General features: G+C 44.3%; 1 protein-coding gene across 1 annotated transcript in view; it reads right to left on the bottom strand.

The window, feature by feature from the left end:
* Positions 1-1488: 1488 nt before the first annotated feature.
* Positions 1489-14403, bottom strand: part of SMARCAL1 (SWI/SNF related, matrix associated, actin dependent regulator of chromatin, subfamily a like 1) — a 42011-nt gene continuing 29096 nt past the window's right edge. The window contains exons 11-17 of the mRNA XM_062607779.1: positions 13080-13298; positions 12205-12275; positions 7508-7610; positions 6265-6447; positions 5669-5769; positions 2961-3057; positions 1489-2549 (exon numbers count right to left, since the gene is read on the bottom strand). Coding sequence (XP_062463763.1) covers positions 2346-2549; positions 2961-3057; positions 5669-5769; positions 6265-6447; positions 7508-7610; positions 12205-12275; positions 13080-13298 — 978 coding nt within the window. The 3' untranslated portion in view covers positions 1489-2345. The remainder of the gene's footprint in view (positions 2550-2960; positions 3058-5668; positions 5770-6264; positions 6448-7507; positions 7611-12204; positions 12276-13079; positions 13299-14403) is intronic.

The following is a 14403-nucleotide window of genomic DNA, read 5'->3' on the forward strand; positions in this document are numbered from 1 at the left end:
GGAAAGGATTGGGTGTGAGACATCTTAAGAATCTGAATGTGCTGAAGTCCATGGGACCTGATGAAATGCATTCATGGGTCCTGAGGGAGCCGGTGAATGAAGTTGCTAAGCCACCATCCATCATATTTAAGAAATCATGGCAGTCAGGTGAAGTTCCCAATGACTGGAAAAAGGGAAATATAACCCCCCTTTTCAAGAAGGGGAAAATGGATGACCCGGGGAATTACAGAGCAGTCAGTCTCACCTCTGTGCCTGGCAAAATCTTGGAGCAGATTCTCCTGGAAGGCATGCTAAGGCACATGAAAATCAACAAGGTGCTTGGTGACAGCCAGCATGGCTTCACTAAGGGGAAATCCTGCCTGACCAATTTGGTGGCCTTCTACGATGGGGTTATAGGAACTGACGGACAGGGGCAAAGTATTTGATATCATCTGCCTGGACTTATGCAAAGCATTCGACATTGTCCTGCATGACATCCTGCTCTCTAAATTGGAGAGACATCAACTTGATAGATGGACCACGCAGTGGATAAAGAACTGGCTGGATGGCTGCACGCAAAGAGTTGTGGTCAATGGCTCAATCTCCAGTTGGAGACCTGTAACAAAGGACTTGGGGGTGTTGGTTGATGAGAAACTTAACATGACCTGGCAGCATGCACTCAGAGCTCAGAAAGCCAACCTTATCCTGGGCTGCATCAAAAGGAGCATGACCAGCAGGTCGAAGGAGATGAGCCTGCCCCTCTACTCTGCTCTCATGAGACCTCACTTGGAGTATTGTGTGCAGTTCTGGTGTCCTCAACATAAAAAGGACATGGAACTGTTGGAACAAGTCCAGAGGAGTGCCATGAGGATGATGAAGGGGCTCAAGCACCTCCCATATGAAGATAGGCTGAGAAAGTTGGGGCTGTTCAGCCTGGAGAAGGAGACCTCATAGCAGACTTCCAGTGTCTGAAGGGGGCCTACAATGATGTTGGAGAGGAGCTCATCATTAGGAACTGTAGTGGCAGGACAAGGGGTAATGGGTTTACACTTAAACAGGGGTAGTTTAGGTTAGATATATGGAAGAAATTCTTTACTGTGAGGGAGGTGAGGTACTGGCACAGGTTGCCCAAAGAAGTTGTGAATGCTCCATCCCGAGCAGTGTTCAAGGCCAGGTTGGACAGAGTCTTGGGTGACATGGTTTAGCGTGAGGTGTCCCTGCCCATCACAGGGGGCTTGGAACAAGATGATCATAAGGTCCTTTCCAACCCAAACCATTCTATGTATCTAAGAAAAGTATCATGGAAGTTTCCCTTTTGAAAGCTGATGCATTCTAGAAAGCACAAAAGAAGTGCTCCCTAAAGGACCTGTCATTTGCAGGCACTGTGAATATTTATAAAAGAAAAAATAAAAAAAACCCCACACACCCTAGTTTTTCCACGGCATCACATTTCCCAAGCTTAAGTTCCAAACGGGAGATGAAATTCTAAAATAGAAAAAGTACTAAACGTTTGGGAACCATGACTTAAAACAACTCTTTATTTAAACAGCTCAGTCCAGAATTAGCTTCTTACAAAGCAAGAGCAAAAGTCTACACATACTCCCCTCTCCTTACTCACCTGTGGAAGTCAGCCTTTAGTCTTTCCCCTTTCTGAGCAGCCAGGCTTAATTGCTGGCAGTCAGCATAAGCTTCACCCTCTGCTGACACAAGAAGCACCTGTTATGGAGCAGGTCCTAAGATTTAGCAGATGAGGCCAATGATGAGGGTGCTCAGGCAGACATGTACCTAGCAGACAATATACACCTCCTGGCAGACAGCTGTACTACTTGGTTTCAAAATACTGACTGCTCTGCACAGAAATATCTGGGTCTGTCTCTCTTCTTCCTAAACAAAACAGAACATCAGGATCTGTTTGGATCTTTTTCTTCACTGCCAAACTGAATACCAGAGAGCCAGTTTGTGAGTGACGCAAGGGCCAAATTTTTCAGTGAACTGACTCTTATAAATGTAGACTAAAATTCTTGGAGATGGAAGACTGTTACAAGCAATCTGCAGCTGCTGAGCAGTTAGTTTTCACAACAGTTCTACCTTGTAGCCTGACAACCATTAAATGCTTCTTAAACAAAACAGCACATTACTTGTCCATAGCCCTTCAGTCATCAGCGAAACTAGGACCAAAAAACACGCAGGCTGCCAGGTATGGGCTGATCATCTGTCACATTGTCAGACTGCCTTCTCATCTTTCAAGATGAAACACACTAGAGATACAGAAAACGTAGTCTTTTATTTTTGAAAACTCGTAATACTTGATTGCTTTTGTCTTTAATTAAAAAAAAAAATAGCTGCAGTCTCTTTTGCTGTCACCATTACACTTTAAAAAACTCCTCAATACGCCGCTTTCTGGGGGGACTCACTGAACACATTTCTCCTGTATCTTGCAAGGCACTGCCAGAGTCAAACTTGCAGCAAGCATCAGCTGCCTCCAAAAGCAAAGCTTCATCAGTGTCATCCTGGCTCTCAGAGAAGGTCCTCTGGAAAAGGTCATAGATGGTCTTCTGCTTTGGATCTGCCTGAGAAAGAAGAACAGACAGAATCTGCATACACATTGTAATATAAAAACAAAGTGAGCAACAACCAGAGGGCACTCCCCCAAGACAGCGCACATGTGTGTACATATCATATGATACATATATCATACATACATACATACATACACACACGCATAAATCTCAGACACATATATATATATGCTATGAAGGCTATCATGTCTCCTTGAATGCAGCATGCTGGTTTGGGAACTCCCTGTGGAGAGTCCAAGTTGAGGCATGGATTCTGGGAGGAACTGGAGAATCTGGTCTGTGGCATTAAAGGCAGAACAGGTGTAAGGTCAGCCTGCCAATCACCTGCCTATCTAGATGTACACAAGCCAAAGCCCATTCAGTCTCTCCTAGGAACCATCAATATTCTTTCAGGTCAATTACCTTAGGGCAGTAATTAGTGGATTCAGCTGTTCTGGAGAAATCGGTTTCGGAAAGACCAGCTTCCCCCAGCACTTTAATTTTCTCTTCAATCATTGGCCTAGGAAAGATAAACAGGTATTACTGAAAGGAAGAAAATACCATGCAAGGACATTACATCATTTACTGTGGGTAGATGAAAAAGATAACAGGGGTATAAAGATGGCTTTTCTACCAAAGCTTGTTAGTTCCTTAACCTATCCTGCTATTGTTTATGATGTCTTGGGGTATCAAGTCAATCCTATCTAAATAAGTGTCAATCCTATCTACATAAGTATCAATCCAATTTAAATAAATAACAAGAGGAGGCTATAAATATTTGGAGAACACATGTCTGATAGGGAAACCAGTTGATTGAGGCAACACCAATGGTATAAAGTCAGAACAAGAATATGCACCTAACCAATAGCCTGTGTATTCAGTCTCCAAGGTAGGCAATGATAAATTCCCCATCAACACATTCATCAGCACTTCTAGAGTATCTTCCAGTGTACTGCAGGAGGAAGAATCTGTCGCTGCCCTAAAAAGTCCCAACCACACCTGTGGACTGCACACTTTGAAAGCAGCAAAGACTACAGCACACAATTAATGCATTTAGCAAACAGTCTCATCATCTTGTTCTTTTTCTTGCCTTTAAAAAGGACACCACTGTCCTTTGAAGAGCCACATTTCCTTCCTATTTAGCATTACTGACTGCACAGACAGCATTTCACAAAGGCAGAATTACTGTCATTAACTTTCCATGAAACATGGGTGATGTATCAGTTTCCAGATCTCTGCATTGTAGGGTTATAATTATTTGCCATCATGATATTCTGGGAACTGCACAAGTTCACTGAGTTAATTCATTCATTTAAATAAGGTAATAAAGATGTAATTTTGGACTTCAAATGAACCAGCTGGTGGACAATTTCTTTTCATCATTTGCAGGTCAGTTCCCTTGCAGCATTAAGGATTTCTCAGATCCTCCTGTTGCCCAGGATGTCAGATTCCCCAGCCTTAAGGACCAGTGTCTACTGATAGCTCTCAATGCAGCCAAAAAGACTCAAGACCATAACTTTCCAGAGGCAGGCCAGCAGCAGTTTTTTAGTCCATCCGAAGAGATCACTGAAAAGCAAGAGAAAAGCTATAGCGCAGTCCTCCTTCACAGTTCCCTTTCCAAGCACTCAGCAGCCAGACTGCTCCTCAGACCTGACCTACAATACGCAACCATCTCCAGTACATTGACTTTGCTTGAAAGTACTTAGCACTTTACAGTACCCTAGCACAAATGTTCCAAGCTGTATCTAAGACAACTTCTTCTTACACAGAGGTTGCAAAGTTTTTTAGATACATCAGCTCTCCCAGAATTTCTCTCAAAAGCTCCTTCTTTGCCAGGTAACTACTTCTATTCCTCCTGCTTGTCATACTCACTTAGCTGTGTCCACTGCATTCACCAGCTCACAGCAGCCCTGATTGGCAGTTTTGCTCCTCCCCTTACAGGCTGTGGAAATCAGAACTAACATTAACATTTGATGGATGGACCACTCAGTGGATAAAGAACGGGCTGAATGGCTGCATGCAGAGTTGTGGTCAATGGCTCAATATCCAACTGGAGACCAGTAATAAGTAGTGCCCTTCAGGGGTCAGTGTTGGGACCAATCTTGTACAACATCTGTCGCTGACATGGACAGTGGGATTGAGTGTACCCTCAGCAAGTTTGCCAATGGCACCAAGCTGTGTGGTTCGGTTGATACACTGGAGGGAAGGAATGCCATCCAGAGGGACCTCGATGCACTTGAGAGGTGGCCAATGCCAACCTCATGAAGTTCAACCAAGCCAAATGCGAGGTCCTACACCTGGGCTGGGGCAATCCCAGTCACAGCTACAGGTTGGGCAGAGAAAAGATTCAGAGCAGCGAAAAGATTCAGAGCAGCCCTGTGGAGAAGGACTTGGAGGTGTTGGTCAATGAGAAAATGAACATGAGCCAGCTTCAGTGTGCACTCGCAGCCCAGAAAGCCAACCGTATCCTGGGCTGCATCAAAAGGAGCGGGACCAGCAGATCAAAGGAGGTGATCCTGCCCCTCTGCTCTGCTCCTATGAGACCCCACTTGGAGTACTGTGTACAGTTCTAGTCTTCAACATAAGAAGGATATGGAGCTGCTGGAGAAGGGCCATGAGGATGATGAAGGGGCTTGAGCACCTCCCGTATGAAGACAGGCTGAGAAAGTTGGGGCTGTTCAGCCTGGAGAAGAGAAGGCTGCGTGGAGACCTCATAGCAGCCTCCCAGTATCTGAAGGGGGCCTACAAGGATGCTGGGGAGGGACTCTTCATTAGGGACTAGCAGCAGGACAAGGGGTTAATGGGTTTAAACTTAAATAGGGGCAGTTTAAGTTAGATACAAGGAAGAAGTTCTTTACCGTGAGGATGATGAGACAATGGCACAGGTTGCCCAAAAAGTGGTAAATGCTCCATCCCTGGCAGTGTTCAAGGCGAGGTTGGACAGAGCCTTGGGTGACATGGTTTAGTGTGAGGTGTCCCTGCCCATGGCAGGGGTCTTGGAACAAGATGATCGTAAGGTCCTTTCCAACCCTAACTATTCTATGATTCTATTATTAAGCACCTTACATCATCATGTGACAAACAGTGAAAACAAGTGGCAGGAGAACCAAAGTGTCTTTCTCATTTCCTACCATAAGTAATCATCTGCTGTGCCTTTAGCCACCAGGTAGTGAACATTAACAGAGCTGGTCTGTCCAATTCGATGTGCCCGATCTTCTGCTTGGATCAAAACCTTTATGTAAAGACATGACAAAGAAAATAAAGTGTGAACTCAAACATCTAAGCAATAGTGTATGCACCAGAGAACAGGGAGATCTCATGTCTCGTGCTTAGGAACTGTTTCTCATCTGGATCCTCTTAATACCCACATCCTCAAACACAGATTAAACCAAGTAATGTGGTGCACAAGGTTCCCTAAAGGCACTGAGCATTTTTCAGTAGCATTAGTAATGGACCCTTTCAGGTCCTGGCTGGGCGAGCAACTGAGAGCTCTGTCAAATTAAGAAACAGGAGCATGGTTCCCTTTCACACCATATTCTGCAAGCAGCAAGCTGTGTAAGTAGCCTCACTGTTCAAGCCCTGGCATCTGGGGGTGAACAGACAAGTAGCCATCAGAGAAAGGAGAAAAATCCCAGAGAAACTTCCCTGCCTATTACATCTTTTCCTTAGCACCAATGTTTCTGCTGTCCAGGGAGCATCCAACCCCTGTTCCCTCCAGGATGCGTACCCCTGGGTTCCAGAAGAGCTCTGCAAACACCACCAGGTCTGCAGCAGACAATGTCAGGCCCATGTTTGCAGCAGTGAGGGACAGGACAGCCACCATCTGCTTCTCTGACAACTGGAACTTCTGGCACAGAGACTGTCGCTCAGCTGAAGGTGTGGAGCCATCAATGCGAATGTATTCAACATCCTGTGAAAAGGCAGAAGAGACTTTTTAGAGGCTGTGTGTCCCCCTTCCTGTATCCTCCTTCCATATTTTAGTGGATTCTGTTTTCCTTCCCCACAGCAGAACCAGGATAGTAAAAAGGCACCAGTTGTCTTTTCAAAACCTTTCCTTATCTTCAAGGCAGAGGCACTGTAGCTCAGCATATAACATACCTCCCCTCTGTTCACAATGCACGACTTGCTCTTATGTTCACTGCTCTCCCACCAGTTCTGAGCAACAGGAAGGATAGCAACAAACTGGCAACTCAAGTACAGTGGAAATGCAATTGGCTTAATACAAAGCTGAACACTGCTGATACTACAGCTGCTACAATCTCCCCAACCTTCTTAAGTCTTCTCCTGTTTGCAACAGGAGGAGATGGAATCCTACACATCTTAGTTGCTCTGTGGTAGCTCAGGAGAGGCATGATAAACTTGGGTAATATAGAGCTGTAACTCTTTGGTGTCCATCCTCCTTGCTGTACTGGAAGATGCAGCCACAGAGGCAGCACTGTCACAGTGGTTTATGCTTTGGAATATTAACTGACCCAGAACTGTTCAGGGGCATTCCATGAAGTCTCACATGAACAATTAACCAAACACTTTTGAAGTCAGAGAGATGACTGGCAGGTCTAAGAAGTCTCCCTGCAGTACCCCAGTTCAAAAATGTAACAGCACCACCGAGATAAAGGGAGGCAGCCATAGCTGTTACATTCTCCCTCTCTCAGGAAAGCCTGGAGGACAAAGCAGAGATGGCCACACAGGGTAAAACTCCAAGAATTCACAAGCTCCAGGGCAGATAGTGAGATTAAAGAACATTAAATACAACAAAAGCTATTCAGCTAATACAAAGTGCATCGTGTGAGGCATTCACCCTGACAGCTCAGCTCCCTCAGTGAAGGGCACATTCAGAAACACAGCAAGTAGAAATGATTTCTGCTACTAACTTTCATAAACTGTCTGACCGGACATAACTCTGGGGAGCTCTTAAACAGCTTTGAAGCTGGAGTAGTGATAAAGTTAAGATGACTCAGTCTATTACTTACTTTCTTCTCCAGCTCTGCAACTATTGCATCCAACACTATCTTGTGATGAGCGAACACCAGGAATTTATTATTGCCACTTTCCAGTAAGTCCAGGACGTATTCTCTACATGAAAAAGGAAAACAAAACAAAACAAAACCAAACCAGAACTCTAAAATTATGTGCTGAGAGAATACAGGCTTTGCTCACAACTATACAGTTCATCTATACAGAGAAACTAGGAAATAGGCTAACATAAAAAAGTTGCAGTAAAATGCAAGTAGCAAGTCAGGTCTCTTACAGATTAAAAAAAGACACTACAGGACAATCCACTCATTTTTCTTCACTGCAGCTGGATAGCTGCCTACATTTATCTGTGGATATCACTGAGAACCAATTTATTATATCCCACTTGAAACATGATATCCAGACCAATCAAGTGGAAGTCATAGAATCATAGAATCAGAGAATCGTTAGGGTTGGAAAGGACCTTAAGATCATCTAGTTCCAACCCCCCTGCCATGGGCAGGGACACCCTACGATAAATCGTATCACCCAAGGCTTCGTCTAACCTGGCCTTGAACACTGCCAGGGATGGAGCATTCACAGCCTCCCTGGGCAACCCATTCCAGTGCCTCACCACCCTAACAGGAAAGAATTTCCTTCTTATATCCAATCTAAACTTCCCCTGTTTAAGTTTTAACCCGTTATCCCTTGTCCTGTTACTACAGTCTCTAATGAAGAGTCCCTCTCCAGCATCCCTATAGGCCCCCTTCAGATACTGGAAGGCTGCTATGAGGTCTCCATGCAGCCTTCTCTTCTCCAGGCTGAACAGCCCCAACTTCCTCAGCCTGTCTTCATACAGGAGGTGCTCCAGTCCCCTGATCATCCTCGTGGCCCTTCTCTGGACTTGTTCCAACAGTTCCATGTCCTTTTTATGTTGAGGACACCAGAACTGCACACAATACTCCAGGTGAGGTCTCACAAGAGCAGAGTAGAGGGGCAGGATCACCTCCTTCGACCTGCTGATCACGCTCCTTTTAATGCAGCCCAGGATATGGTTGGCTTTCTGGGCTGCAAGAGCACACTGCCTGCTCATGTTAATTTTCTCATCAACCAACACCCCCAAGTCCTTCTCTGCAGGGCTGCTCTGAATCTCTTCTCTGCCCAACCTGTAGCTGTGCCTGGGATTGCTCTGACCCAGGTGTAGGACCTTGCACTTGGCATGGTTAAACCTCATGAGGTTGGCATCAGCCCACCTCACGAGCGTGTCAAGGTCCCTCTGGATGGCATTCCTTCCCTCCAGCGTATCAACTGAACCACACAGCTTCGTGTCATCGGCAAACTGGCTGAGGGCGCACTCAATCCCACTGTCCATGTCAGTGACAAAGATGTTGAACAAGACCGGTCCCAACACCGATCCCTGAAGGACACCACTTGTTACTGGTCTCCAGCTGGACATTGAGCCATTGACCACAACTCTTTGTGTGCAGCCATCCAGCCAGTTCTTTATCCACTGAGTGGTCCATCCATCAAATTGATGTCTCTCCAATTTAGAGAGGAGGATGTCATGTGGGACAGTGTCGAATGCTTTTCACAAGTCCAGGTAGATGACATAAACTGCTCTACCCCTTGTCCGTCAGTTCTGTAGCCCCATTATAGAAGGCCACCAAATTGGTCAGGCAGGATTTCCCCTTAGTGAAGCCATGCTGGCTGTCACCAAGCACCTTGTTGATTTTCATGTGCCTTAGCATGCCTTCCAGGAGAATCTGCTCCAAGATTTTGCCAGGCACAGAGGTGAGACCGACGGCTCTGTAATTCCCCGGGTCATCCATTTTCCCCTTCTTGAAAATGGGGGTTATATTTCCCTTTTTCCAGTTATCGGGAACTTCTCCTGACTGCCATGATTTCTCAAATATGATGGCCAGCGGCTTCGCAACTTCATTCACCAGCTCCATCAGGACCCGTGGATGGATCTCATCAGGACCCATGGACTTGTGCACATTCAGATTTTTAAGATGGTCTCGAACCAGTTCCTCTCCTACAGTGGGCACAAGGTCTTCATTCTCACAGTCCCTGCATCTGCCTTCCAAGACTTGGGTGGTTTGGTCAGAGCCTTTGGCAGTGAAGACCGAGGCAAAGAAGTCATTCAGAACCTCAGCCTTCTCCAAATCCTGTGTAGCCAGTTTTCCCGAGTGCTTCCTGAGGGGGCCTACGTTGTCCCTAGTCTGTTTTTTATTCGCTATGTACCTGTAGAATCCCTTCCTGTTATCTTTAATACTTCTAGCTAAGTTTAATTCTAACTGAGCCTTAGCTTCCCTAACTTGGTCCCTAGCTTCCCGGACAACATCCCTGTACTCTTCCCAGGCCACCTGTCCTTGCTTCCACTTATAAGCCTCTTTTTTCAATTTAATTTTCCTCAGGAGTTCCTTATCCATCCAAGGAGGTCTCCTGGCCCTCCTGCTGCACTTCCTTCTGGTTGGGATGCAACACTCCTGAGCTTGTAGCAGGTGATCCTTGAATATCTACCAACAGTCTTGGGCCCCTCTGTCCTCTAGGGCTGTATCCCATGGAACCTTACTAAGCAGGTTCCTGAAGAGGCCAAAGTCTGCTCTTTTGAAGTCCAGGGCAGTGAGCTTGCTGCATGCTCTTCTCACTGTCCTGAGGATCTCAAATTCGAGCATCTCATGATCGCTGCATCCAAGGCTGCCCTGGAGCGTCACATTTCCAATGAGCCCTTCCGTGTTGGTGAGCACGAGGTCAAGCATGGCACCTCTCCTTGTCAGCTCCTCTATTACTTGCAGAAGGAAGTTGTCTTCTACACAATCAAGGAACCTCCTGGATTGCTTGTGCCGGGCCGTACTGTCCTTCCATCATCTATACATATTTGATGACCTCATTCACCCTCCTGTATTTCTAACTTTTCACAATCACAGTATGTTAAGATAATCTGTGTACAATTATCGTTCCTGTGTTCACTTAGGACTGTTTCTATTTTAGGAGAAAAGGGGTCTAAATGCACGGATCAGAGTATCCTAAAAGTAGCTTTTCTCACAAGGGTTCACACTGACAACTTACTATGGCTTAGCAATCTAAATACAAAAGCTATTTCTAGGAATTACCCATATGCACATAGACTAATGACCAATAAAAGGTAACAACACCCATTTTAAACATTTAAACAGTGTTAATAAAATGCAGACATCTGGCTTTTGCCATGGACTAACAACAAAGCCACAAAACCCATTCCTATGTAGTAACATATGCTACAATTACATCAGCTGGAGCCTGAAAATCACTGATAAGCCTATAGAGATGATACAACTTTCATTTTTTCTTTGGAATAGCAAAGTTGTTGTGAAGATCAAGAATTCCAAGTTCTTTGCTAAATACATCACAGCTTATGTCAGCAGCAACTGTCAGAAAACACTCAGCAGCATTTCCAGCCCTGTATTAAGGTGTATCAGTGCCTTGCACATAGCTCCCAGGGTTCATGATGTTCAGATTCAAATTACATGACAATATCGTTTAACAAGAAAAGCTGGGAGAGCAGCAGGATTGCTGGCTTTTAAAACAAATATCAAAGTGAACATTCAGTGTAGCAAGCAGATGCCAACACATCACAATTACTGTGTACCTCATTCTCCATATTCCATTTAACAAATGTTTAGTTGGTGGAAGCAATGGAAATCACTGTCAACAAGGGTAAAACATGGGAGGTGATGAGGATCATAGGACACTACAATTAGCTATATGGTACTGTACTTCAGCAGCTTCTAATAAGCAGTATTTTAAATGCTACTAAACCTAAAAAAAAAAGAAAAAGAAAAAAAAAAAAGGACTAGTCCCTAACAGAGATTCAAGTAAACAGCACTTCATGGTTTTATATTCAGTTCACACTTGCAACTGAAATAAAAGGAAGTCTTCTAACTGTTCACTAACATAAAAGGAAGAAACTCTTCTACAGAAATGAGCACTGGGACTCTGAAGTGCAGTTCTGTGCTGAACAGGCAAATTCCGCAGCAAGGTCTGAGACTGTGAAATCACCCAGTGCACATCAGCTGGTGCTTATATTCAGAGGTCTGCAAAAAAAGTAAAGAAACTCCCTGCAGCCCCAGCAGAAAGCCTAAGGATGAAAGGGCACAGAAAGTCGTAGAAGGAAATTATTCCTAGGGAAAACAGAGTTAAAAGCACACTTATGATAAAAAACTTTTGCTGCTGAGGTCCCACGTGAACCCTGTGGAAGAGCAAAGAACTTCAGTAAGGTCTGTAACATCCCAACAGCATGCTACAGCTGAAGCTCAGTCCACCTCATAAGCTTTCTGGCTCAGGGTTCCTGCTGAAGCAGGACTGCAGCATTTGTTTTCTCAAATTCTGCTTCTCAAATTGATACTTTTAATGTCATTCTCCCCCTGCTCCTCAAATTGCAATGGGATCTGGACCAGGGAACTTGATCGAAATCGCAAACATCAAGCAGTTTTAGATAGTTCAAATGACAGTTTAGATCCGTATCTGGAATGAAATCAGAAGACTTAGTCCACCTAGGAACTCCGAGAGAAGAGAATGTTTAGTGCATTGTAATTAAAATCAATTTTTTTCTACACTAGCTTAAGGCTATGCTTCGTGTCCCTGTACTGTTATCTCTAAGGCACCATTTTCCTGTTCTCAGAGAAAAAACACATTTTACTAGGCAAGAATGAAGCAATGACATGCAGCTTACACGACTGAATGGATTTTAGCTTCTGCTGTGCTGCTGTAGAAGATGAGAAGTGCTTCCTTCTCCTGTTTTTTCTGTAGAGAGAAAGATAAATAAATGAGTTTCAGAAATGCCTTTTCTCCTTCTTGCTTACAGATCTGGGATGTCTGCTGCTGCCAATAAACACTTTGCTAGGAGGAAAAATCAGCCTAAAAAAGCACAACAAAAGGGGACTGGATGGGGGAGTCTACTTGCTACTGTGTATGGCAGATACTCACACACTCCTACTTCTGACACCTCCTTTCCTACCTCCTACTCAACTCCTCCAAGTTGGATGACAAGCATATCAAACATGTAGTTTTAGTTTAGAAAACATTTCCAAACTAAAATGGCAAGGAAAAACTCCTAAGTTCTTACAGAACTGTACTGGCAACCTAGGAGCCTAGAACATTTGCCATCCATACAAGGAAAACAGAGTGGGGGGTAGAAAGGCAAAAATATACTTCACATTTTTGGCTACTGCTGTGCTCACAACACAGCTTCAACAGGGCTGTGTTTGTAGGGTGAATGGGATTACAAGGCACGACAGAAAAGTACAAAGGCAGGAGGTACAAAAGACAAGTAGAAAGGACTAATAAGAGGGGAAAAAAAAGAAAGAGGAAACGGTATTTCATACAAAAAGGGACAAAGTAGACCACTTAGAACAGAAAAAGAGCTGAGCTGTTTTGATTATGTTATACATTCATTTAAAACTGTGCCTTCAACAGCCTTCTGCTTTGCCTTCACACGAGATGCAGTTCTGACCTTCCTTGCAAGTCAGGGTACTTTTTTCCCACTGATGCTTTAAATAAGGTATCTGAAACACCAATGGCTCATCACGAAAATAGCTTCCAGCTTACACTTTTGTATCCTTTGGTCATCATCTTTGCTTCAGCTGCCAAGACAGCTTTGGTCTCTGCACTAATCTTTTCAGGAGCCACCACAACCATTTTGCGTTGCTTCGCTGGAAGCTGGGAAAGCACATCTGATTTCAGACGTCGGATCATGATGGACTCTTCCAGCAAAATTTTCAGTTCCGTTAAGTTGGATGATCCAGAGTAGTCCCAACCCCAAGGCATCTGGTAAACATCAAAGCAGTTATTAGTGCCAAACTTAAAAGAGACTGGTCTGCAGGTGATGCAAGAGTCGAATAAACTCCCATGAAAACTGCACAAGGCAGGTAGATAGGGGAGATTTGACAAAAATGGCAATAAGGTTGAACTGTACTAACGAATCCACCCAACATGAGAAGGTAATTTATAAACTTCCCTTTTTTTAATCTACAAATGCTTGGGAGGTGCAGGACTTGGGAGGTGCAGGACTATGCAGAAAGGCAGGGATCCCTCCCACAACACTGTGCCCTGGTATTCATCCTCACACAACAAGGTGTTTCTGCTCTCAACTTACAGCTCTGGACAGGCTGACAGAACTCTGCAGTTCTGTGCACATTCATCTCACCTTTAAGCAGACACACACACACAGAAGTTTCTCTTAACAGCATGAGGACAAACATCCTTAACCCAAATGCCTTCACACAGATGTAACACTTGTCTAACATGCCTGGTAAATGCTAAGTCAAAACTGCCTGTTTTCCACTGTGACCTGTCTCTTGATTTGCTTCCTGACATACTGTTTCTGCCGTTACCACATTTGGCTTAGACTCAAGCAAACCATAAATAAACTGTGGCCCAAAACATCTCTCCAAGTATTGTCTCTTCAAAGTATCATCACTTCAAAGCTCCTCTGAAACCCTTCATTTACTCCTCCTTGAAGCACTCGCCACTGAACCTGCCCTGTCCTCCAGTAACCTGTGCGCCAACAATATGTATCTGTTCTATTAATCTCAGCTCATCACTTCTCCTGCTAGTAACCCCAGAGCCTATCATTTGTTCTTTTCTGGAAAAGAACAACTAAGCTGACAAATACTGGCATCAAAATTGGTACATTCCCAAAAGAAATACCTGTAACCAACTTTTTCTTTTTGGAGAGGAGACCAATAAAGTTTTTATGCTGAAGAACAGAGAGACATCTTCATGATAGAAGTTTTCACAAATGAGTGTATGAGATATAGCCACAGTAATAATGTAAACTAAGGGAGGGGAGAGAACAGATCTTCTTCACAGCTGTAATTACAAGTCTTACTCGCAGTGTCACCAAAAGAAAGAAGCCAAAAAATGAAACCTC

The sequence above is a fragment of the Pezoporus occidentalis genome, unplaced genomic scaffold (assembly GCF_034315485.1).
Source record: "Pezoporus occidentalis ecotype Australia unplaced genomic scaffold, CSIRO_AGI_Poc_V1 ctg126, whole genome shotgun sequence".
NCBI lineage: Eukaryota > Metazoa > Chordata > Aves > Psittaciformes > Psittacidae > Pezoporus > Pezoporus occidentalis.